This window comes from Egretta garzetta, unplaced genomic scaffold, assembly GCF_000687185.1.
Source record: "Egretta garzetta isolate BGI_Z169 unplaced genomic scaffold, ASM68718v1 scaffold42, whole genome shotgun sequence".
Classification (NCBI taxonomy): domain Eukaryota; kingdom Metazoa; phylum Chordata; class Aves; order Pelecaniformes; family Ardeidae; genus Egretta; species Egretta garzetta.
In genome coordinates this window covers 239,071-265,264 of record NW_009258782.1, presented here as the reverse complement: position 1 = coordinate 265,264, position 26,194 = coordinate 239,071, and the positions used below count along the sequence as shown (strand labels likewise).

General features: G+C 45.6%; 1 protein-coding gene and 1 long non-coding RNA gene across 19 annotated transcripts in view; both read right to left on the bottom strand.

Annotated features, from left to right (window-relative positions):
- NPRL3 (NPR3 like, GATOR1 complex subunit) overlaps window positions 1-26,194 on the bottom strand; it is a 57,166-nt gene that overhangs the window by 10,132 nt on the left and 20,840 nt on the right. For 16 of the 18 annotated variants that reach the window (XM_035889120.1, XM_035889107.1, XM_035889105.1 and 13 more), the window contains 6 exons: window positions 20,579-20,716; window positions 19,672-19,828; window positions 17,915-18,021; window positions 16,484-16,613; window positions 7,951-8,140; window positions 6,596-6,788 (listed from right to left, as the gene is read on the bottom strand). In XM_035889120.1, coding sequence (XP_035745013.1) covers window positions 6,596-6,788; window positions 7,951-8,140; window positions 16,484-16,613; window positions 17,915-18,021; window positions 19,672-19,828; window positions 20,579-20,716 — 915 coding nt within the window. Of the gene's footprint in view, window positions 1-6,383; window positions 6,385-6,595; window positions 6,789-7,950; window positions 8,141-16,483; window positions 16,614-17,914; window positions 18,022-19,671; window positions 19,829-20,578; window positions 20,717-26,194 lie in introns of all 18 variants that reach the window. The other 2 variants (XM_009649426.2, XM_035889115.1) reach the window with 2 other exon arrangements.
- On the bottom strand, window positions 13,126-14,932 carry LOC118451734. The gene is made up of 2 exons (XR_004841281.1): window positions 13,573-14,932; window positions 13,126-13,457 (listed from the first exon to the last, which is right to left on the bottom strand). It is a non-coding gene; the product is annotated as an uncharacterized LOC118451734 (long non-coding RNA).

The following is a 26,194-nucleotide window of genomic DNA, read 5'->3' as shown; positions in this document are numbered from 1 at the left end:
AAGGGAAGCATGTGGGCCAAAAGCAAGTGCATGCAGCTAGAACTGACACTGCCACCCCCAAGGTTTCCTCTGCCATGGGACACAAATCAGAAGGTGTTTGGGCTGTGTCCCTCATTTCCATGAAAAGCAAAGTGAATTATATCGGTTCTTCCCTCAGGCAGACCTAGCACAGAAATCGGGGGGAAAAGCAGGGACTCCCCCTCGGGGCTTTGCAAAGGTCAAAAGGTTTCCTAAGCCTGGGGTATTTCCTGAGATTGTCAGTTTTCAAAATTGTTTTAACTCCAGAAAGCAAGGCACTGCAAGTGCCAACAAGCCGCAAGAAGTCAGGAAGTGGCAGATTTACTTCTGCCCTCTCTTACCTGGGTCTACACTGCCCTTCGTCACAGCTCTGCATCAGAGGCCTGGGCACCTACACCGGCCTTTAGAATTAAGAGCGCATTTTCCCACACAGCAGCCCAAGGGGCTCAGTAACTACAGGTCGTGCACTCTTGAGGTTTGGTCACCTCAGGGTAGGTAGAGCAGTCGCAACAGGGAGATGGAAATTTTGGTGACAGGCACCACAGAGAAGCTCTGCAAGTTATGAAGGCCCCAAAATGCTTAAGTCTAAGCTAAAACCACATTGACTTCTTAAATTCCCAGCTCTCTTTAAATAGAGACGGCACAGACACCCCTTTGCTGGGCACCAGCGTGCTACAGACATCAGATAACCTTGGCCCTGCACAGTCAATCTCAGCTGGGTCGAGGACAAACCGCTGCAGCAAGTCTGCGACTGCTGAGGACCTGCTCCTCAGAGCCCTAACACCAAGCCAGCCCTCCAGCCAAAGCTGGAGTTTGCTGCTCAGTCTCTTAATTGTCTTAACAACCTCCCAAACACAGGAAACACACCACACACGTCACTCAAATACTCCCACCCGTCAAGGCCCGAATGCATGTGCCAGAATCACTTCCCCGGCTACGCAGACAGATGTGCGTCCCCATGTGTTACGCATCACGCTCTGCGCTTCAGCAGCTTTCGCTCGTGTTTCCGTACCCATCTGCAGTTTAGGAATACGCTGGCCTGCTCCTTCATGCCAACTGACAGTAAAACTGAGTGGAGATGACAAATCTGTTTCCCAATTCATTCATACAGTCCTCATGCAGGAAGAGCCCTCAAAAGATGCCAAATCTCCCTCGGAGCATCCCTGCCCGTTTCCACATGACAGCAGGATGAGGCCTCTCATGCTTTGCCTGAGGGACGGGCGTTTGGCTGTCTGTCGCTCAGGCCGGGTGCTCCTGTCATCTGTTACCCTTCACGGGCGACGGGAAAGGATTCGCTGTGCAACAAGTCACCCGCCATCACCCCCTCCCTCTACGCTGCACAGAGGAGGTTTTACCTCCAGTACGCTGCCATTTGTGCTTCTCTCCTCTCCAACCTACGGTGTCCCTCCTCTGCTTCCCCAAAGAGCTGTACCTAAAGCTCAGAACCGGGAACCTCACCGCCTCATCCCCGTGGGCGGCCCGGGGCTGTGCAGCCCCCAGCATGCTGCCAACTCCCTTCTGCTTTGCTGTTCATCTGCCAGCTCTCCAGCTGGCACCATTAGGTAGAACACAATCGCTACGTCTCTGTACCTGCAGTACAAACAAACAACAGGCTCCCGTCGTATTTACCTTTCCGCTATCTGGGCTGTGCACTTGCCTTTTGCAGTATCTCCCGCTGGGTATTTAAATCAGGCTAATTGGCTTCCTTCCCCGGGCCGATGGCAACCAGTGCACTGAGAAGTGGCCGTTAGCAGGGACAGGGTGGGTTTGTGTGCACATGTGTCAAAACCAGGCTGTTCCCTGAGGTATTTTGTAACTTGTATCACTGTTCAAAAAGTGATTCTGAGGATTTTAAAAACTCCCTATTCCCTCCCCTCTATAAAGCTGTGATTGCCCATGCTCTCATCTCCTGGCACAGCTGTCTTCTGGGCAATTAATTCAACCTGGCTTTCAACAGCAATGCAGACTAAGCAGGAGTTTTCCAATAAATAAATCCATCCTATATTCAAAAAGAGTCTGGATTTGTAACTGGTCAAGATGAAATACTTTCCACTCCAATAAAAGCTAGAGAGGATATTAAAGAATATCACAAAAATGCCGGCTGGAAGACCCCTCCAAAGTCTAGTCCAGCATCCTGCTCCAGCAGGACCACTGCCAACGCTGTAGTTTTTCCAGCCAAGCTCTGAAACCCTCCAAGGATGGAGATTCCCCCACATGCCTGGGCAATCCATCCTGGGCTGCACACCCTCCCGGGGAAGAAGTTTTCCCCAAAGTCCAACTAGAATCTACAAAGCGGGAACTTGGGGCTCACAGCTCCAGTGAAGATGGGCACTACCTTCACCTTTTTGAGCAGTGAACATTTACAGGACCCAAACGCTCACAGCTCCAGTGAAGATGGGCACTACCTTCGCCTTTTTGAGCAGTGAACGAACATTTACAGGACCCAAATGGGACACAAGATGCACTTCTTGGAGCAGTAACGCTGCATTTGGGTCCCTCGAGGCCACACGGATATGTTTGTTGGCAGATGTGGGCTTCCTGACCCAGATAGGGCAATGGAAGATTATTGCTTTCCATTGCTCATCATCATTCTTCCCCTCTTCAAGTTGTAAGAGCTACCCCTCTAACAGCAGTGTGGTGTTCTTAAACACTGGAAAAACCCCGCAAGGATTATCTCAGACTAGTCATTCAAATAAAATTAGCTTATTTCTGGGCAAGGAGATAGCCCTTCCACCAGCACTGCTTGAAGGTGGAGCAGAACTGTCCACAGCTTAGTGCCACCAGTGAGCATTTCTCAGTGGAGCAGAGGACCTCTATCTCCCAATCCAAGAGCGAGAGGGAAAAAAAAAATCCTGGAAGTGATTCCACACCCATGGCTTGGGAGAGGAGCCATCAGTGAAGCATCAAACTGTCTGTAAAAGTACTGCTCGATGTGCAATGAGGAACACTTTGTGTACATTACCGAAGGTCTAGCTCAAAAAGAACTTGTCCCCTTCTCAGTTTTACTTCTGGAGGGACATGCCAACCCTCCTCCAGCAGCACCTAAGGAAAGAACTTGGATTTCAATTCCCAGTCAACGTGACGAGGGTTAATGCAGCCAGTGCTGGAGCCAAGCTTCAGTATTCCTTATTTCCCCTTAAGGTTTCTGCCTCGCAAATACCGGCTGTGCATAGCAATGGGCAGGCACAAGCTCTTTCTGCCATCTGTTTAATGAGTAACAGGCGTTCAGAGGCACAGACAGAAGAAAATGTATCGGGCTGAACTTTATTGCTCTGCTGAAAATAGCCCATCCCTTTGTGTGCACACAACTATACTTGGAAGGGCAGTTGCAGTATATTTAGCGTGCTAACTACGCATTTATAGCAGGAGTTTGCTCTGGGAGGCAGCTGATACAGCAGAGCTATTTGCCATAGCACAGCCCTCATTAGGCTGCTATTCCTCAAAATGAAGCAAAAATGGCTCCCTCCCCGGGGCCGATGGCAACCAGGGCACTGAGAAGTGGCCGTTAGCAGGGACAGGGTGGGTTTGTGTGCACATGTGTCAAAACCAGGCTGTTCCCTGAGGTATTTTGTAACTTGTATCACTGTTCAAAAAGTGATTCTGAGGATTTTAAAAACTCCCTATTCCCTCCCCTCTATAAAGCTGTGATTGCCCATGCTCTCATCTCCTGGCACAGCTGTCTTCTGGGCAATTAATTCAACCTGGCTTTCAACAGCAATGCAGACTAAGCAGGAGTTTTCCAATAAATAAATCCATCCTATATTCAAAAAGAGTCTGGATTTGTAACTGGTCAAGATGAAATACTTTCCACTCCAATAAAAGCTAGAGAGGATATTAAAGAATATCACAAAAATGCCGGCTGGAAGACCCCTCCAAAGTCTAGTCCAGCATCCTGCTCCAGCAGGACCACTGCCAACGCTGTAGTTTTTCCAGCCAAGCTCTGAAACCCTCCAAGGATGGAGATTCCCCCACATGCCTGGGCAATCCATCCTGGGCTGCACACCCTCCCGGGGAAGAAGTTTTCCCCAAAGTCCAACTAGAATCTACAAAGCGGGAACTTGGGGCTCACAGCTCCAGTGAAGATGGGCACTACCTTCACCTTTTTGAGCAGTGAACATTTACAGGACCCAAATGGGACACAAGATGCACTTCTTGGAGCAGTAACGCTGCATTTGGGTCCCTCGAGGCCACACGGATATGTTTGTTGGCAGATGTGTGCTTCCTGACCCAGATAGGGCAATGGAAGATTATTGCTTTCCATTGCTCATCATCATTCTTCCCCTCTTCAAGTTGTAAGAGCTACCCCTCTAACAGCAGTGTGGTGTTCTTAAACACTGGAAAAACCCCGCAAGGATTATCTCAGACTAGTCATTCAAATAAAATTAGCTTATTTCTGGGCAAGGAGATAGCCCTTCCACCAGCACTGCTTGAAGGTGGAGCAGAACTGTCCACAGCTTAGTGCCACCAGTGAGCATTTCTCAGTGGAGCAGAGGACCTCTATCTCCCAATCCAAGAGCGAGAGGGAAAAAAAAAATCCTGGAAGTGATTCCACACCCATGGCTTGGGAGAGGAGCCATCAGTGAAGCATCAAACTGTCTGTAAAAGTACTGCTCGATGTGCAATGAGGAACACTTTGTGTACATTACCGAAGGTCTAGCTCAAAAAGAACTTGTCCCCTTCTCAGTTTTACTTCTGGAGGGACATGCCAACCCTCCTCCAGCAGCACCTAAGGAAAGAACTTGGATTTCAATTCCCAGTCAACGTGACGAGGGTTAATGCAGCCAGTGCTGGAGCCAAGCTTCAGTATTCCTTATTTCCCCTTAAGGTTTCTGCCTCGCAAATACCGGCTGTGCATAGCAATGGGCAGGCACAAGCTCTTTCTGCCATCTGTTTAATGAGTAACAGGCGTTCAGAGGCACAGACAGAAGAAAATGTATCGGGCTGAACTTTATTGCTCTGCTGAAAATAGCCCATCCCTTTGTGTGCACACAACTATACTTGGAAGGGCAGTTGCAGTATATTTAGCGTGCTAACTACGCATTTATAGCAGGAGTTTGCTCTGGGAGGCAGCTGATACAGCAGAGCTATTTGCCATAGCACAGCCCTCATTAGGCTGCTATTCCTCAAAATGAAGCAAAAAGAAGAGCTGACGCAGTAACCGGTATTAGGGTAAGGAGGGAGATCGCCCTATTCGCTGCAGCAGCTTCTCCACAATTGTTTACGCTTTCATTAAGAGCAATAAGTTTACCCAGACACTCATCTCTGATGGTTTATGGCAGAAAAAGAGAGAAAATACACCCACAACCTCCAAGTTACGGTGTCTCCTAAAGCCACTGGTATCCAAGAGCCTCTTGCATAAACATTTCTATTTGTACACCCCTGCGTCCTACCCACAGGACCCATTTTTTTAATCGCATCTTCTCTCTTCCACTGTTTTTGTAACAACTTATCTGGTAATGAGGAAGAAACATTTCGAAGTGCTCTAATGGCCAAAGCCTTGCCCCTTAATCAGAGAACATCCCCTGAGCAGTTTACAGGAGATGGAAACGAGTAATTCGGAGAGCAGCAGCTACCCACAAGCTTGGGAGAGCTCTGTGAAAATACCTGAGCACAGCATTAGCTGCAAACTTTGCCGCAGACAAGAAAAGTATTCTCTTGCTATTACAGTTTCCCAAGGCTACTTGACTATACCCACCCTAGGGCGAGAACCAGGTTTTCAGGGGATTAACAGCTGAATCTGGGACGTATAGGAAAAGCTGCAGTACCTGCCTCAGGTGGTTTTCTGCTCCACAAGTATGAAGCCCAGTGACAGCTGCATTCCAGCGATGCCACTGTGTTTTGAAATGCTTAGGAAGAAAGAGTAATTTTCCCCCACACCTTTTTCCCAGATGGCTGCTTAGGAAGTCACTCTGCTTTTCACCATGTGCAGAACCGCATCTTGCATGTTCTTGTTGTGTTGAAATTTGTAACAACAAAACTGGGTGCTACTAATCACACATCTTAATGACTTTAACCTAACAAACCTAACGTAATGAGCAGCTCATCCCTGCAAAACAGGCCTTGAAACCTTTGTAGGCTGGTCTGTATAAGTATTCAGGCTGGCTTTGCATCTGATGCTCTTTTTATCTACCTCATATTTGCGTGGAGTTTACAAACCTTAAAATATAGGATAGCTGGCTTGGAAATGTCAACGGACACAAACTGAGCATCAGCATGACCGGGCCTTTGCTTTGCACGCTCAGAAGGTTTTTTCAGGCTATGCAGTTTTATGTCTACCATGCGTGGACACAGGAAAGCTGGCGGGCAAACAGTCAAGTCCCCATTGCCCAACGATACTCCCCAATGCTCCTTCACACATCCGGGACTCTCTGCTAACAAGAGTTCCTGTGACACACGTATTAGTTTTTGTCCAAAACTGACGTGCACAGATGAAGTAGCTATAAGGGGAACAAACCCAAAAGAATTTATCCTCCAAAATCCCAGGCTAAGGGGATTTGCTCAGAGTCCACACCAATCCTTCAGTAAAGCAGCAAGGATAAGAAAAAAAAGATTGCATTCTGCCCTCCTCATTTCCTACCTTGCAAACATGCGAAGATCTTCTGGATTTTGGGCAGCAGGGACATTAAGGATAGCTTCCCGCTCATGTTCCAACAAGCTTGCTAGGAGATTCTCTGTCATCCTTTTATTTAGGGGTGAGTCCCCACCAGGTATCAACTCAGCACTGGAATTATCCATGCTAGGGCTTGTCAGAGTCATGTCATCACTACTAGCTATCGGGGAAAAGAGAAAGAGGCAGAGAATGTTTATATTCCTCAGCATAATGAGGCAAAGATTATCAATTCAGGCTGTTTCTGTGCAGTCTTTCCAAATAATCCCTTCAGATTTGTAGAGCAAAGAAAGAGGCTCTCGAAATGCTACTTGTATCTGCAATTAGTCATATGACAACACAACGATTTTCTCAATGGGAAAGTCCAATGTTTCAACAAAGTCATCAATTTCTGTGGAAAACTGTACTTCTGGAGACCATAAACAGTCCATAAAAAACATCTGAAAAGTAAATTCCCAGCCAGCTCTGCTGGAATACCGTGAAGTGGTAACATGAAAAGCCTAGCAGCACAGAAGGTGGGAGCAAGCAGAAAGAAAGGCCAAGAAGCAATATCCTCTTGTGAGTGAGCCAGAACAAGCAGATCGCAGACTTATCTGACTCACGTTCCAAGATTTCTGCCCTAGTTCATGACTTCAGTAAAGCTGAAAGCTGTGCAGAGAATCTCTCCTGATATCCAACCTCAGTGGCATTCTGAGAATGCTGCTCGTAACAGCACAGGCAGGAAAGTTTGGGGATTTCAGCATTGTATCTGATTTATACTCTTGAAAAAATGCTTTCTGGGAATCACCCTGAAGAATGGCACTGAGGAGATGAAAGAAATCAGGAGACATAAACGGCAATCGACTGTTTCTGAGAATGACAGCTAGCTCTGCATCTCCTTAGGTGGCTCTGCAGCCCACAGAAACCAGCGCCGTTTGAAACAAATTCTCACAATTTTCTTCCTCTCCTGAAAACCAAGCTTCATGCAGTAACAGCGGTGCAGCCAGAGGAACATAGCGGTTACTCCTGAGTACAGCAAGGGAGTAGGAACTAACTGAAAAAACAGAAGTACCTCTGACAAAATAAAAATATTTTACATGACCAAATGAGAACTTGGCAAATTACAAAGCACTACTTGTTTTTAAAAACAAGACTTTAAGGTCTAATAGCCCTTAAGACTTTCACCAATGCCCAACTCTAAATTTAAGGAACGGCTGGACGTAATTAGCAAGCACTCCAGCAAAGATGGGTTGTCTTGTTAGCAAGGCCTGGTTACCCCAGGCATTGCTAAGGGAAGCTCTAGAAGTGGGCTGTAGTCTGAACAGCAGAGGAAAGCGTGCTCATACTTGGAGACCCAAAGCTGAGAGCATTGGGGGTGCTTAAACTTCGGCCTCCAACCCTGGCAGTAAAGGGCATGTCTTCATCTTGGGCTCGGAAATCCTCCTCATTTGGTGGCACCATCAGACAGACGTAAGTGTGAAGCTGAATAAGAAGCCGGTGCTGGAGCATCCATATCACCATTTGAATGAGCTGAGTCTGCAGAGTGAGAAATGAGGTATTAAACACCGTGAACTAAAATACAGGAGGAAAACTGCCCAAAGGTTAGGCTTTGTGCCTAAGAAGTCACAAGGAGAAATGATTTCCACCCCATGCAACAGTTTTCTCTCTTCTCCAATCATAAAAAGGTGACCGGGCACACATGTTCATGACACCCAAAGCCTCTGGTGGATGCTTAGGCTGTAATCAAACCTTTAATGATCAACATGTCTTTATGCCACACTGACCAGCACAGCCAGCATCCTCAAACACAACAGCCCTGCCCCATTGCCGTAGCCCTCACCATGCTTTAGCCATACAACTCCACAGGGATCCCTCATGTCCTCTTTTAACAGAACAGGTTCAGTAGGTGCTAAAAAAATGGGGTAGTCTTCCTTCTGAGAGACCAGACATGGGAAATGAGTCGGCCAGATGCAGGCCCTGATGCCCATGGCCCAGCAGCGTGAGCCGGAGATCAGTTTGCTGGTTTCTAAACAAGGCCCGCTGAAATCACTGATCACTGAAGGGTTCATCTCAGAGCAGTCAGATTAAAGTGCAGGTCCCCCTAGCAAGCCAGGGAGAGGGCAGGGTGATGGGGCAGAGCTAAAGCAACCAAGACAGGTGCCCAGAAGTAGGAGCCGTTTGCTGTCAGATGGGAAATTGCTGCAAAACCATGGGAGACCCTGGAGATCAGAGCCCTGCCAGGACTCAGCTCTGCAGAAACAGCACTAACAGCAGCAGAAACCTCAGCAAGAGGCAGCAGCTTGCTGCTGCCAAGGAGTCCCCTCGCAGTGCAAAGGGTTGCTATCCCCCATTTGCTGGCCACCCCTCTGCAATAACAGGCCAAGCTTATCAAGGCACCTAGGTCTCTAGGGTGCAGACAGGCAGCAGTTTCAAGCGAGACGATGCTCATATTAAACAAACATGCACGACACCTTTGTCTTACAGCAGCTGAAGGCCTGCAGAACGTCCCCGAGAGATGCTGAAGGCAGCAGGCAGAGCGGGGGACAAGCGTGTGTAGGGTCTTGGCATGGCCTATTTTCAGGACTTTTGGAGTAGCATTCAAAACACATCATCGTGTCTGAATTTCTGCACAAAAAGCCTTTTCATATCACTGCGGGCAACCCTTCCCATAGCTAACGGCTCTGAAAACACTGCTTCACTGACAAAAGCTGTTTGGGGATTTCATAGCAACCAACACTGTTTTGGTGAGAGAAACACATGCGGAATGAGCTCAGGCTCTGAGAAGGAAGCGAGCTCTGCTGTATTAATCATCAGGGTAACGGGCCAAAGCTCAATAAAAGCCCCCAACTGAAGTTCATCAGCCCACATAATTTTCCTTTTTCCATAAATCTTAGAATTCTCAGTTCCTTCTCTGCTATCGAATCACAAAAGAAACATCTTCTGTTTGCAGACAGACCCACACCCCGTCTTTTCAGGGATTACCACTTTTGGGGGCTGAATGGATTTTAATCTTAAAACATATTATCTGGGATCGCCTTCAAACATATCTTTTTTTTTTTTTTTTGGAAAAGCCATAATTCATTTTACATGTTTAATAGAAAATCTGCAGAAGAGGAAGGTTGGCAAAAGATACCAAACGCAGCATGTTTTGCCTACATCTGAAATCAGCCTGGAAGAGCGAGGAGGTTTACTCCAGTGATTATGTTGCTAAAAACCTTCCTTCCAGATGCAGGCCTGGATGGAAAGATGTTTCATGTATTAAATTTCCAACCTGTTGGCGCACAGCGATGTCTGATGAGCTAGTCTCACATCAAATGAAAGAGGTCTGCACATTGTACGGCACAAAATAACCCTGGAAAAATCCAAGGCAATTCAAGGAGACAAACAGGCTCTACCAGACCTGCAGAATCTGCCAGGTAGGGCCTGACCTAGGCCAACCTCCGCTGGTCACTGTGGTGGTTTCATAAATTGCAAAACCAGCCACTTGCTTTCATTACAGCTTCGTGTGCGTGGGAAGTCTTGGATCCAACACACTCTAATTCTGCATACGCACCCTCACCTCTACGCTCTCGTGCAAATATCTAGAAAGCCACCCTTGGGACAGCAGCTATGGCTCAGTGGAATGAGAAGCCAGGCAGAAGCGGTGTCACAGCTTTACAACTGTAACGTTGCACAATTGCCAAATGCCTTTGTGCCAAAGTGGGAGAGCTGGAGATCGGCTGTGAGTAGCTTGAAAACTGTTCTTCCTTACTGAAGTGAGCCTGAACAATCGTCCCCAGGTAAGAGAGAATGATGATCGTTGACAGTTATCTATAATAAGCTAGACTCAGTGGGAATTTGGTACCTCTTAAAATCTAGTCATGGAAAAAAACCCAAACACTACCATGTCCTACAGCACGCCTGAAGGGGTGCACTCTGTACCGTCCCAGCACACATGCTTCACACCACCATTTCCACTTTGTCCTGCCCGCTCATAAATACCTTTTCCAGGTTTAAACCTATTTCTTACCAAAAGCAGCAAGTGTTTTCACAGATAAGGTCTAGCAGAAGCTTTGCTAATATGTTCTGCTGCTTGTCTCTGGACACAAACACTGATTTTACATCCATTTTCCATCTGCCCTCTCAATGGAGCTTACAGACAGGTCTGCAGGAGGGAAGGCTCCCCTGCACCATCTGTGCTGCACTGGCTGTTGGAAGTGCTCTTCCTCCCTCAGAGACACAGGGTTATCTTGGTGCTTGGTCTCATTCTACTTGATTAGCTGGGCTCCTTGCTGAAGCCAAAAGGGCTGAGAGTAGCTTCTGAGGCAAGGGTATGCTTCAGTCCCAGGACTGCCTCCACTCAGTCATCATCTGGCACTGTAGGAAGCCATAGCCAGCCTTTTTTGGCTGAAACGCCAGGACTGTGATGGAAATATAAAAGGAAACGTTTTTCGTTGCTTAATTTAACTAACAATCAACTCTAAATTTCATCCATATTCCTGTCATCCTTCCCGTCTCCCCATGCTGCCTCTTTCCAGTCTGCTCGGAGGGGGTCCCGTCTGCCGCAGCATCTGGACTGCTCCCACTGGCACGGATCAGCCCGTGGCCACCCCCTTTTTCTCCCCACTTCACGGCGAAGTTAGAGCATGGTGTCATGCAAGGCGGCACGGAAGGCGCTGGCAACAATGCATTGCTTTGTGCTTATTGACAAAAGCAGAGAAGACGTATTAGCTTCTGCAAACATGGGCGCTATACATCAGCCCATCTGGGCAGCTTGGGACAGTCAGAGGAAAGCTCAGCCCCAACTCTCAGAGGGACAAGATCCAGCATTCATTATTCTCCTCCCTCTGGGAAACACAAGGAGCATCTGTAAAACTCTTGAGTAACGCGTTAAATAAAACACATTTCCTGCAAGGATTGTTTAAGGCTGCTTCATTCCCAGACCTAAAATGCTACGGAAAAAAACAAGATAACTGGGACCAGCAACAGGTTCAGGAAAGGGAAGGGAAAAGTGACCCAGAACACTCAATCCTAGCTTGTTTCTCATTACATCAGGATACGCTCTTAGTTAAAACACAGCTTGTTTTGCCCACCGAAGTACACCAGCCCCCTTTCTCCAGTCTGCATTCACTGAAGTTATTTGACATGCGCACTCTTCAAGGACTGACTTGAGAAGTCCGTGCTGCCTTGGCTCAGTAGGATAGCACCGTCAAAGTCGCTGGGGCAAATGGACATTTGCTGAAATATATTACCTTTCTTTATCATTCAAACCACACTGTTTCATGAAAAACAGATCAGCTATTGAATCTTCTCCCTATTTTGCAGAAAACAGGCTCTGAAGACCCCTATTAATGTAGGACAAGCCAGTTATGGTCTAATGTTGGCGTTTTAATCGTATGTAACAGCTTTGAATTCTCACTTTGCCGAGATCTTAACCATTCCCTCCACTTAGGCCTAGAAAGCCGTATTTAACTGGCGACACTGAACCCCCACCTCGTCCAACTGAACATAAATGCACCTTAATACTACTTCCATACCTCTGCCAACAAAAGCTCCCATGACTCTTAATGCCTTCCAGACACCCAGCAGAACAGTCCCATTTGCCCCGTGTCTCTCAGAAGACACAACTGCCTATTCAGTATTTGCATGCAGCTCCTCCTCCCACTCCCATCCCCTGACATACGTGCTCGTTTTCCACCGAGCTGTTACACAAAGCACGGCACGTTTTCCGGATGCATAAGGCAGAGGCCTCATCTAGCGGTGCCTTACTCCCAACAGAACGGCCAGGCTTATTAAAACAAAAGTGAAAAATTAAGCATTTTGTTCAGCAGCAGCTGTCATACTTTCCCATCTGTTTTTTTTCCGCAGTTACCCTAGCCCTGCCAAGGGAGAATTAGATAACCACAATAATAATAACAATGTTCATTATGATAAAGAGCTACTGCAGTGGAGGGGATGCAGGGAGGAAATGGGAGGTCTAATTCACCTAGGTACACTCCTCCTACCTTAGGGGTGGAAAGATCCCTCCTGCTAGTGCATGCTTGTTCCTCAAGGCAGGGTAGCGATATCTTAGACCTTCTGAAGCAGATAAACTAGCTGAGGCTGTAACACACGGAGGAGGGGAAGCCACAGCCATTATCCCTTTCTCTTGGTTTGCAAAGAAACTTAGCGTGGAGTAGCTGGGTGAAGAGACTTTGATAGTGTATGAAGAAAGCCTTGCACCGAAAAGCATGGTAAAGGATTCCCACGCAGCAACCACGGTTCTCCAGTGTGGGCCTAGTACACACGGTCTGTCAACGAACGTGTGGTGAGCTAAAGGTTTTGGATCACCAAACGCTTCTGTGCTTTCACAGGAGGTTATGAAGGGGCATGCACCACACTGAACACTGCCAGAGCTCCACTCCACTGTGCTCTGTCACATCAAGGCTGTGCCACACTTGCAAGAGGAGAGCACAGGGACAGGAACCAACAGTCACGGGCAGCAGAAGGAAGGACAGCTTCTTTGGCGTCAGGGTAGAGGAGACGCAAACTGTTTTTTTTCCCCAGTAAAAACACTAAAAAGGAAGATGAGTTTCCCTATTGTATCAGCTCACAGGATCTCCTCAACCCATGGCCACACCCTGATGAGATCCAGCACCAGCAGCATGAGCTAAACTGGTTGCTGGTCAGGACAGTCCCAGGCTGCACTGGATTGCTGCAAGCCCGGGTGACACTACACAGCACGGTAGAACTAACAGGCAACTCACCACCCTGAAAAGGGGAAAGCAGCTTCTGCTTTCCTCACTCACGTCCCCAGCTGCAGGAGTGCCTCCCTCGTTCTGCACCAGCCCTGGAGCTTACTGGATCTCCCCCTGAGCAAACTCCACCTGCTAACCTGGCAGAAAACTAGTGCTGCTGAAACAAGTTAGGTGAATAGAGTCAAGCTGGACAGGAGCCAGAGCTGTAGCGTAAAGGGAGGAGGGAAAGGAGGGAGGCATGTGTGCACACACCTGAGAGTGGAAGGGAAAAACAGGGCCTCCTTCTCCCAGCAGCACCGAGATATCATTAGATCAGCCGAGCTGTAGGTGTAGGCGCATCTTCACGCTGCTGCTACATTGCTATCCGAGCAAGGCAGGTTAAACACAGAAAAAGGGAAGCTAGCATAGAGATCACTACACGAATACCGAAGACTTTGCCAATTATAAGCAGAAGACCACTGATAAATATACAGCGACCAGAGTTCAGCTGCAGCATGCTGCTTACTGCTCGTCACCACAGGCAAGAAAGGAGCTCAAGAAGATGGGGTCAAGAAGAATTCCCGCCTCTAGCACAGGGTACGTTGAGAGCCCTGGCAGCCTGGATATCTCCCTACCTACCTGACAGACAGAGACCAAAAGCAGAAAGTAGACATGCACGCCATCTTTTGAGGCAGCCTCGTCCTCGCTCGGGGTATTGCAGGCTGTTTGTACCTCCTACCAGCCAAAAACTACCGCAGCACCCCAAGTATAAAAATGCCAGCGTCACATTTTTTCATCTACTCAAACAAATGGAGCAACTCCACCCATATAGCAGTAGGCAAACAAAAATGACTTTGTCCTCTTTCAAATCAAGCAGTATGACTTTGTGTAAAACCAGGAGGAAGGGCTCTTCAACAGCTTTCCTATTTTGTATCGTGGACCTTATTAATGCTTTCCGTATTCTCTGCCCATCCAGAAGCCCGTGCCAAAAGGCAGGAGCTAATCCCATGCTTAAGACAAGAATCAAATGGGATGGATGCCATGAGACTGTAACAGTTGCTGCAGAAAATGCAGCCCTTCCCACAGTACTGACCTTCCAGCACCGATGACCTTGAGAAATACAGAGACAGTACAGTCACCACGATGAAAAGCACAAGATAACAGACTACTAGTGAAAATCTTCAAAGTTAAAAAAAAACAACCCATCCCCTCCTCCTGTGTACACATAGAACAAAATTACAGTGAAAGGTCCAAAGTTTGTTAATTTTTTTCAAAGGCAAAGCAAATACAATTTGACAGTATTTACAGTTCGGAGTACAGCATCTTTTAGCGCTGCAGAGCAGAACAAAAACCCACCTACGTTTCATCAGATTAATTGCTCTATCGACTAGATCTCTGTTAATTACAGTTGGAGCCTGACCACCTCAGGATAGGGATTGGATTCATCTCTCTTAAAAGGCTAGCTCCTAACAGAACAATAATACAAAGAGTTCTACATAGGTAAATCGAAGTAGAAGAAAATACTTTTCCTACATTAATGTGCAGATATGAGAACATCTAAAAACTCTCTCTAGTCTAAACTCCCCTGAGAACTGTTACGCTTAAGTCAAAAAGAAGTCAAAAAATCAGAGAAGCTCACCATGACTCACAACAGCCCACCAGCATGGTCTGCTTCATCTTCACACACGTCTTGCCAACATGGCCCCGAGTATTCCGCAACCACAGTTCTCACTTCCCCTTTTCAGACTGTAGAAGGCACTTCCATAGCTTTTCACAGCATCATCCTTCATCCTTCCATACCCGCTGAAAGGATGACGAAGACAAGCCGTGCTGTTGACCTTTAGGGCCCCACCACAGACGGGTGAGCATCAGAGAGGAGATGCACACACCAAAAGAGCCATTTTAGCACTCCAACAGCTCTGGCAAATGCTGATCGCTCGCTGTTGTTTCAAGGCATAACTGCAGCAGTAAGAGGCAGACTTTATCTGTGTATTTTAAAGTAGGATGTCTGAGAACAACCAGAATATTGAAGGAGAAGTATTAAGGCAAGTAATTCATTTTAAAAGGAGGACTGAGAATAAGAATGCCTTCTGAAGCTACTGCTGCTAGAATAAAATTCATGCTATTAATTTAGCTTCAATTTTCAGGACACAGATTTGCCTGTAACTACAATGAAGTACTGGCAAAATGGTAGTCACGGCTCTTCCCCTGCCTCCCAAGGTGGTAGCTAACCAGTACATACTATTGGGATTAGACGCTACATCATTAGTTATCTTTATCTCCGATCATAATCTCTGCCAACCTGTAATTACAACAAATTCTTGTCTCACAATTGTGCCTGTGTGCGCAGTCAATGTTAATCTTCCAGATATCTGAACAGTGGCTAAATTCATATAGCCAGCAAGTCATCAAAGTACGAAGGCTGCAAACAACACTACAAGCAATCAGCTAAAGCAGTCTGCCTACACTCCCTTTGCCACAATGAGCTGTGTTCAGAAGTCCAAGCTTCTTCATTTGGGAATATGTCAGCCAGGAGACCTCACATTATTGAGCTCTTTCTTGACTTCACCAGTTCCCAGAAATGCTACAAGTCATGATCTCCGTGTAAGCAAAACAGCAGCACACTAATCCAAAATCTGTACATTATCATCCCAAATCTGAATATTAAAATCCTAACTCTGTAGCACATGGACTCCTGTTGACTACATGCTGAGTCTACTTCCTTTAACAGCCTTTAAACAATTCCAGTTTCATATCAAAAGCTAAGTGAATAGAGAGTTTGCTTTTATAACCAGACTGTGAACTTAAAGCAGACGGAATATAATAAAATTAAATGTGATTGTGAGGAATCCACAGACTTGCACTCAGCCCTACTAATTTATGTCGGTTTTCAGCAGACCATAGGGAGTTTCAGTTTTCCCTACTATGTCACTCAAAGAAAAGAAACATTCTGATTTTTCTTTTAGGATCGTGCTTTGCTAGCACAGAGCATCCACAGAGCTTCACCTTGAACATCCCCATGGCTTTTTGGCATGCTGATATGAAACAACAATTCATATGGTTGGAAACACAGTAATTGGCAACTTCTAAACCTGACATAGCAGGATCCTGACTAGGTACTCCAAAAGCAACACAGTTCTCATTAGCAAGAGAGCAAGGAGCTCTTGTACATTCCCCACCTCACCTCTTGAACGGGTGGCGCAAGCGGATTCTTGAACTCTGAGAGTGACACTGGGAGGGAGAACTTGGAAAGCATCGATGGCAGGTTGTGGCCCCGGAACTGACAAGAAAATGCATCTGCTAATGGAGAATAACTACAGAAAAGAGGCAAAGGCAGAAATCAGTTTTATCTTGCTGGCCAGTGTAACATCTATCCATTTAAGCATTATAGAAGTGCCAATTCCCAAAGGAAATATTCTCTGTGATCTAGAAAAACAGTATGGACAGTTTATGGCATGTTGCATCCTGCAAAAGTAAGCAAGAAGCATATGCGCTTTCATCTTGGCATTACCTTCAGCTCCAGTACATTATTCGGGGGGGGGGAGGGGGGTGCAGGCAGAATCCAGAGGAGAGAAATAAAACGTCTGGACCTGCGTAGTCTCTGATCAAAGGAACAGGGATTGGGCAGTCAGGCAGTCAAGAGAAGACAGGAATGGGCAGGATATACACACAAGTCTTTGAATATGCAAAATGCAGCTGCAGATGTGACTGTTCTCCCTGCCTATGCTGGCAGGACAAGCAACATGACTGATCAGTAGTAAGGGAGAGTCAAGTTAAATATTAGGAAAACTGTCTGTCTGCGGATTTCCATCTACAAAGGTCTTCAAGAACAGCACTGCCATATATGACACAGGCACAGTTGTTCCTGAATGACCTCAAGGTCCCTTCCAGCCCTATTTTTGTACTTCCATCACAGAAGTTTTGATTTAAAACTATTTTCCTATAACTGAGTTCCAACACAGATTCTAAAAATGTCTCAAAATCCAACAGAGAAAGGGTTGCCAATCTTCAGCAGGGCAAAAATACCCACCACTGCCTCCACATCTTCCTTGTATTGCCTCTGCCTGCTCTCAAAATGGCCGCATTGCCTTCTGCCTGCGAGAAGGCATCTCAATATGAAAAGCCATCACATGAAACAATACAATAGTGATAGCAACACTACCCTGATTTGCTACATTTGATTAACTTCAGGTGATGCTGTGTGCCAGGTACACAGATAGTCCTATGAAACACTCATTTATTTAACTTAATTAAAAACTATCTTGTTTTGTAAGTGTTTCCGTATTCCTTCAGGTTCATACAGCCTTTCTGATACAGACATTCAGTGAGCAAGCACGCTAAAAATACTAAAAGCAGCTTCACAGGGCAAATATTTCTTCCAAGGCCCACAGCACTGCCGAAGCATATTGATCTGCTGTGATGCTCCTCCCTACTGCACACAAACTCCTATATGGCGTTGCGAGTTCAGGCACATGCAATGGTTTGTGTTCTGTATAGTCTCAACAAATTCATACGTGAAGAAAGATCCTACCCTGTACCCAGTAAGCCAGGGAAGGAAAGCACATCTGCACTTCCCACCACTTTCTTGCTAGTCACTCATTCTCCTTCTACTTACAGACAGACGCTGGCGTTTGGAGACAGCATGTAGACATTGTTTTCACACAGGGGATAAATAATAATTGCTTTTCCCCAGTAAACGAGATGTGCAGCAAGCTGGAAAACCTGCATTGAGAAAACAGGGAAAAATTAGGAGAGTGAAAAAGCAAAACTCAAACTCTCAGCAAGAGTTCCACACAATGACAGAAATGTCGTGTTTGATCCGAAATGAAAGGAAAATGTTTCATCGTTTCACCCTGCCCTGACAATACATTCAGGGTTTAATATAACATGTGGCACATCAAAAAGCATTTGACAAGGTTATGAATTTCCAGAGGTTCGCTTCACATCTCTAAGCAACTCAGTATTTCCTGCCTTAACAGAATTTCTTCAAACTGTATCAATAGAACTGTAGCTACTTTTCAAGCCCCAAAAACCTATTTCCAGTATTTCCTGCCTTAACAGAATTTCTTCAAACCGTATCAATAGAACTGTAGCCCCAAAAACCTATTTTTGTTTATGCACAAAATGCATTAAGTGTTATACATGAAAAATAAAACAAAAGCAGCATGGCCTTTTTAACGCACAGAGATATTTCAGTAATGAGTTACACAAAATATTTTAATGTGTTAAACAAGTCCGTGGTTGTTAATGGCTGTGGAAGAGCCACATAAATAGCGTCTATGAGACATAAAATCCAGCCTGCATCATTAGGTGCATTTAAGTTTGCTTTTTTGTGGAGAACGAGACTACAGAAGCAGTAGGGAATTTCCAGAGTTCATCCCATAGCTATGTAACGCCAAGTAACACCACGGACCACTGTAAGCAGACCTGGAAATTTTATTACAAAACAGGACCTTTCCCTTCAAATAAGAGAAGGCACGGGACCTATGATCAGGAGGATCAGAGATGACAAGCCATGTTCTCCCCTGTTACACAGAGCATAGATTGCGTCCCCAGGTCTGAATCGACCCTCAGAAGCATGGAGAGGCCGCTCCCCTCTCCCGTATCATCCAATATAATCATCAGGGCTGAGAAGCAAAGGGCCACAATGATGGCAGTCACACGCAGTGGTCTCTCAGTGGCCTCGTGTCTCACGTGATTGCCAGAGTCTCATTCTGGCCATGGCAGCTGTAAGCTTCACTTACATTTTGGATGCCTCCTTTTGCACAAAGACATCAACGTGGCAGAACCAAGACAGACTACCGTGGCATAAGCCAAGAGTACTATTTGTTCTGGTTTTAACTACCCAACACAGGGTAGGCACAGAGAAGACAGAGCCACCGTTCTCAGGGGGGCATAGGGATGGGATGAGAGGCAACACACACGTGGTGGAAGACGGGAAATTCCCATTAGATATAAAGAAAGTTTTCACTCCGATGCTGGACATTTCACACAAATGCTGGACCAGAGCACAGAGAGGCTGTGGGATCCCCATCCCCAGAGATATTCAGAATTCGAACGGACAAGTTCCTGAGCAGCCTGCTTTAATGGACTTGCTCCAAGCAGTGGCGTGGACTAGAGACCTCCAGATGCCCCCGCTACCCCACAGCAATCTGCGATTCAGATGTGGCTGCAGGACTGTCAAGCACCGTTGCTGCTCTTTCTTCGTCTCCCCAACCTTTCCCCACGCTCTAAGGCTCGCGCTTTCTCTGTGCCCTCTGCTCACACCGAGAGAACTGATGTGCTTGTGTACCATAGAAACCCACCAGCACACAGAAAGAAAATGCTTCATGAATTAAAAGAATTTCAGCCACTGCTGGCAGGTCCCCATACCTGCAGCAATGCCAAGTCAGCATCTTGAGCCAGTTGCTGCAAATTCTTCACAGCAGAGGTAGTTTTAATTACTCTCACCAGGGCAGGAGAGCAGTCCAACGGGAGCTCATTAAGCAATGACTTCTCATCATTTAAAAGTAACAAGGCATGGTATGGCCTGCGGAAAAAAAGGAATACATTTGCACAGTAAACTGCAACTTTTCCTGAAGGCTTAGTTATTCCCAGACCATGATACCTGGGGTCAATCTACTGATAAAAAAGAACTTCTAATATCATCCTTTTGTCATAAGTGGGTTCAGAATAAGCTTATTTTTATGTCACAAGATAAGATGCTCCCCATAAAAAGGGGACAGGGGTTTATATGGTAACTGGATGCCCCAGTGACTAGAAGAAAATGACTGTGCTGTGCTGGCATACAATTAAGCCTGGAGAACTGGTCTGAAAACTGCTCATCTGCATTACTGAAATACAGAATGGACTAGAAAAAAGGAAGAAAGCAAGAATTAGTTACTTTTGCAGGAAAAAACCTGTAAACATGGAGAGCAGGAAATAATCATGAGGCCTGGGCTTGCTCTCTTCTAAACGCAAAAGTACTTCTGGTTCAACAGTTTACAATGAACATGTGATTCCTCTGATTGGAAACAGTGCAGGCCTCCCATGCAGCATCACCTCAGTACAACCACCTAATGTTAACGTAAAGGCTGTGGCTTCACATCACCACGTATCCAACAGTATCGTGGTACCTCGGCATCAGCTCCAAGGAGTCCTGTCTCAGCCCATGCCTCCACTGCCACTACAGCTCAGTGTCACATCACCCCCCAGCTGCTCCAGTACAGGCATTTGCAGCACCACACTTGGAACTGGAGGAAGGACCAGCCGCACTCTGAAGGACAGAGCTTGCTCTTACCTGATAGATTTCAGGCTTCTCTCAATTGCTTCAGGGGGTATAAAGTTTGTGGCGACGTAATGAATTTTATGAGGCAGGCAGAAACTCACTTCCAGCCAGTTGTTGATATGTAAACGGACCACCCCTGTTGTGCAGAGGCTAAAATAGGAAGAAAATAAATACATACAGCATTTACCATGTATAACAAATTAAAATAGTGGTTCAGACTCACCCCTGCACAGGAAATCGCATCAGGATAACAAAAGACTGAATGTACCCTGCCTATCCCCAGACTGGCTGAGGACCAGCTGATTCCTAGCTGCAAGGGCTTCCTTAACTTGTACTTACAAAGCATTATCCCCTACAAGGCTTCAGGGGGATTTCAGAGACTTCAGCCCACTGATCTTCTGCTCCCTCTGCTCTTAACAGTGCAGCAGTATCTCAAGTTAAAAGAGTTCCTTGAAAATCTACTGCAAGGCACTGGAAAATTCCCTAGACCAGAGCTGCAAAGGGCAAAGATGAATTGGGCATAGTGTTTTCACCTCCAATTTCCATCTGCCTCTTGAAGGAAAAGGAAAAGGAGATGTCTGTACTGGGCAAGGGGTGATACAAGCAGCACATTTCCACAGTAGCGGACTCCTTCGGTTCTGCTTAGGTTGTTTATTTCCTACTAACCTGCTCCCGCTCGTCATATGAAATCACAACCGTGCTTGCTAAATGGTTTCTTCATTCTAAGAAACCACAGGGACTAAGCTAAGCCTTTAAGCTGACTTCAAACAACAGGACTGGATTGGAAATGATGGACATCTCAGGAATGACGATAAAGTCTGACCCTCGTGTTCAGCCTGAAAGCACATATAAGCCTCTTTTACTGAAAAAAAACCCAGAAAGCTGGGAGATTAGAGCAATGAATGTCATTCAGGTAGTTTTACAGGAGTCTGCAGATCTAGACAACAGATGAAATAAACCTAGGTAGGTATCTACATTTACTTAGAAATGGGTAACGATACCATAGGGTATTGATACTGGGGGTTACCCCATCCCAGGTGCAGGACCTTGCACTTGGCCTTGTTGAACCTCATGAGGTTCACACAGGCCCACCTCTCCAGCCTGTCCAGGTCCCTCTGGATGACATCCCAGCCTTCTGGTGTGTCACCGGCCTTCTGGTGTGTCTTCTGCTCCCTCTGCTCTTAACAGTGCAGCAGTATCTCAAGTTAAAAGAGTTCCTTGAAAATCTACTGCAAGGCACTGGAAAATTCCCTAGACCAGAGCTGCAAAGGGCAAAGATGAATTGGGCATAGTGTTTTCACCTCCAATTTCCATCTGCCTCTTGAAGGAAAAGGAAAAGGAGATGTCTGTACTGGGCAAGGGGTGATACAAGCAGCACATTTCCACAGTAGCGGACTCCTTCGGTTCTGCTTAGGTTGTTTATTTCCTACTAACCTGCTCCCGCTCGTCATATGAAATCACAACCGTGCTTGCTAAATGGTTTCTTCATTCTAAGAAACCACAGGGACTAAGCTAAGCCTTTAAGCTGACTTCAAACAACAGGACTGGATTGGAAATGATGGACATCTCAGGAATGACGATAAAGTCTGACCCTCGTGTTCAGCCTGAAAGCACATATAAGCCTCTTTTACTGAAAAAAAACCCAGAAAGCTGGGAGATTAGAGCAATGAATGTCATTCAGGTAGTTTTACAGGAGTCTGCAGATCTAGACAACAGATGAAATACACCTAGGTAGGTATCTACATTTACTTAGAAATGGGTAACGATACCATAGGGGTAACATACCCTAAGGAGCTAAGCTGGCACCACCTTGCAAACCTTCGCAGCGCTGCCTGGCCCGCAGGCAGGGAACAGCTTTGCTAGAGGCAGTGGGACCCAGCAGGGTGGAAGAGGCAAGGCCCACCCCATCTTTTTGTGCATACAGATTTAGGAAGACATACAAATTTGCAAAATGATCTTAAGCAACAGCTAATCTTGTCTACACTAGAGAGCTGAATTTCTCAAAATGTCCTTTGATTTTCAACTTTGTTCCAAAAGATTTTTTTTTTTTTGGCCTAAAATAAAATTTCAACTCTGAAAATTCCAGTCTGAATTTTAAATTCGAGTGTGTTGAGACTTGCAATATGACTTTTGTGTCAATAACGCCCACGAATTTCCCCTCTACACAAAAACAGATTTAAAAACATGCCAGGAACAGGCCGGGGGCAAATACATGTCTTGGAAACTCTTTATGTGGTGATTTAAACACTTACACCTAACATTCAATTGCAGGCCACAAATGAACGTGCTCTTTTTTCAAGTTCATCTGGTTGTACACAGGGTTTAGAGAGACCTGAAAATTCAGCTTTAAAACAAAAACATTGGGTAGCTTTGGCTGCCAGCAGAACTATTCACCAAACCACAACAGAGTGGTGAGAGAGCAAACACGATCCCGTCCTGCCTCGTGCATGATCAGACTCATTAGGGAAAATCTCACAGCAGACAACGCTTTTCAAAAGCAGAGGCCATGGTTTTGTCCTCAAATCTTGCACTGACCTCCAAAAAACCATCGATTTTTCAAGATGCAAATGGAGCAGACACTATGTATGTTTTCCTTTTTTTAAAGGGAAATGAAAGGATAAATCCACTGTCCCTCTGGCGCTGCCACCTCACATCTGATCAGAGGCCTGAAGGAACATGCAAAGCACAGCAAACACCTCCGTTTTTCTTACATTAAATGCTGCAACTCCAGTAACACTGCTTATCCCACGAGACGTACACCAATTGACAGATAAAGCTGGCTTTCTCTCAAAATAGATCAAGGTAAAGGGCATCCTGAAGCAGTAGTTATCCACACCGGGGTGTATATATACATACACCAGGCCAAATACTCCCAAGAGAAACCATGACAATGAATGAATGGAATGAGCGAGTTAAGAGGCTACCTGAGAGCTACTGGGGTTGTTAAAACAGGTTACCGAAAAGAAGTAGAAATACATGAAACTATGAAACACTTGCAGGGATATTTTCCCTGCAGAACTCAACATTCAGGAAACAGAAAAAAAAAATACAGTTGGTTCCTTTCATTCTTGGGTCCAAATGCACCAAGGCAGAAGCTTTAATTACATAATTACACTCTCCACAGCATAATTTCGTCTACAGCGCACTATACAACAAAAGCCTAGAATGAAAGGCAACAAGAAAACCAGATTTTCAGTTCTGATCTGGATCTTAATTTCATTCTCCTGCATTTGCATTCAACTGTACAATTTCAAGGCTTCATTATAGCTTTGTGTACATGATTTCTCCTTTGCCTGCCCCTCCTTGGATGGAAAATAATTGAAATCTGTAATAATTTGACAAGGAATAAGCTACATCCTCCAGCAGCAATGTACGTGACTGCCCGTAGCCGGCCAACAGAGTTAAAGAATTTCACCAATATATACACAAAGATTCACGCAACATGAAATACAGTCAAGTCACAGAAAGTGAAGTTTGGATCCACATTTGTCCTCATTTTTACAGACTCCCCATGAAGTCATCTATTTAGCAAGCTTTTTACTGCGAGCCTCACGGATCTCCATGAGCTGGCCCCAAGCTCTTTGGCTGAGGACCAGCAGACCCAGAAGCTACCTTCTTTTAGGGGTAGAAGCAGCATGGCAAAAAACAGCAACAGGAGAGAATACCAAGAAAACAAGTTTTCAAAGTCGCCTCAGTGAGTCACCGAGCTCCAATTGTACTTTATTCTTCTTAATGAACTAAAATTGGAGCAAAGACTCCAGGAAGACTCGGGACTGTGGGAAGGCGAGAACACTGCGTCGGCTGCGTTGCACACCGTGAACCTCAGGGACACAGTTTAAGTAGCCCCTGATAGGAAATCTAGAGAAATCTAGAAAAAAAATTTTGCACAGAGCGTTCAAAGGTGCGGTAGGCACACCAGGAATTCACAGAAGGCTCTTTCTTGTTCTTTGCTCCCTTCCTAACTCTTCATGTTTCATGGGGATTTTTTGCAGCGTTACTGCGCCCTGAGCTTTTTCACTGACTTGACTTTTTCACCAAGCTATCTGCTGTGATTCCAAAAGCTCTTCTCAGAGTGGTTATGGACTATAAGGCCAGACAGCCCTTATTCATGCATTACTTCACATCTATCTATACTGAATTTCACCTTCTGTCTCATCAGTTAACTGGTATCTTTTTCCTTTTTCCCCACAGATTTCAAGAGTAACTGGGCAAAAATAGCTTCATTCCCCACACTCTAATTGGCTATTAAACCCTCAAACACATTCCATTTTATCCCATGAAAACTCAGTTTCGACACTTTTTTTTTTTTTTTAAATCTCTGGTTAGATAATACATGAAGAGTAATACTGAGGGATACACGGCAAGGCGTTAGGATACTGAGAGGGGATCTCATAGTCTAAAATTGGGGCAGGGAGAAGTAAATAGGAAAAAGCTGGTTAACGCCACTCCATCATAAGACCTGTGACACATCTCATGATACTGGAAGGAACAAAGTTCAAAAGAAACAGAAAGAAACACAGAAACTAGTTAAGCCATGGACCTCCTTATCAGAGGAAGCTGTGGTTGTTACATATTTACTCTGGCTCGCAGGATCGTGGACTAATTCCGGGAAGTGAGATCAGCTGAAGGCTGTTGGATATACAGAAACCACCTCCAGAGCTGCAGGAAGCCGGGCGATGTTTTGGGGAACATCACTGCTCTTTCACTTTATTCTGCTCTGCCCTGAACAGCAACTGTGAGCCACTGCCCCAAAACATGAACTGGAAAAATTGGCCAGTATCCCGCAGAATTGCAGCCTTTTCTTTTTTTTCGTATCTCTTGGCCAAAGAAAGACAGTCCCGCTTCATATTTTATACGAGTTATGAATTTTTACATAAACCCACTTCATTTTATCAGAAATTAATAATAAGTTTTCCAGTTTGGTGGAGGCGAGCTTGTAGCTTTGGAGTTTATTTATTTTTGCCAGAGGTTGTGACTACTTAGAGCTTTGACATGGCCTCGCATTTCCTTGGAAAGGACCCGTTGACCATCCTTTGGTCACATAACTGTAGTTGGTTTATATTTTACAGTACAGCCACACAAATCACATCTAATAATTCATTAAATCCCATCTAATTATGCCACTTCTCCCTGAGCTGCTGAGATAGGCTAGATCTACCAGTCAGTTCAAATCCCACTAGGCTAAAAATGTATAAAGGCCCTCTGTGTATTAAAAAGAAGAACCAAACAATCCAGTGCTCCCCAAAAGCCTCCCCATAGCTTCACTTTTATTCCAATACAAAGCTGAAAGAAGTTGGCTATGAACAGACAGGCAGCTAGTGTCAGGCTAACATATTATCTGCAGCTGCAGATAAAACTTGGTGAAAGCTGTCTTAATTCCCTAAATTGAATGCTGGCTTAAAAGAGACACCCATGGTAACACTGGTAAATTTGTCAGCGCTGGAGATGCTGGCAACTGGACTTTCTTGATCCTAAAGCCGTTGCCTTTTGTTCCACAATGCTGGAGTTTGGGGACAAGATGAACAAAGACTCTCAAATGTTTTTTCAGAATTCATCAAAAAGAAACACTCTCCTTTTCTCCATTAGAGTCAAAAAAGGTCCCAGGAACTAGATGTTGACTACCTCTAA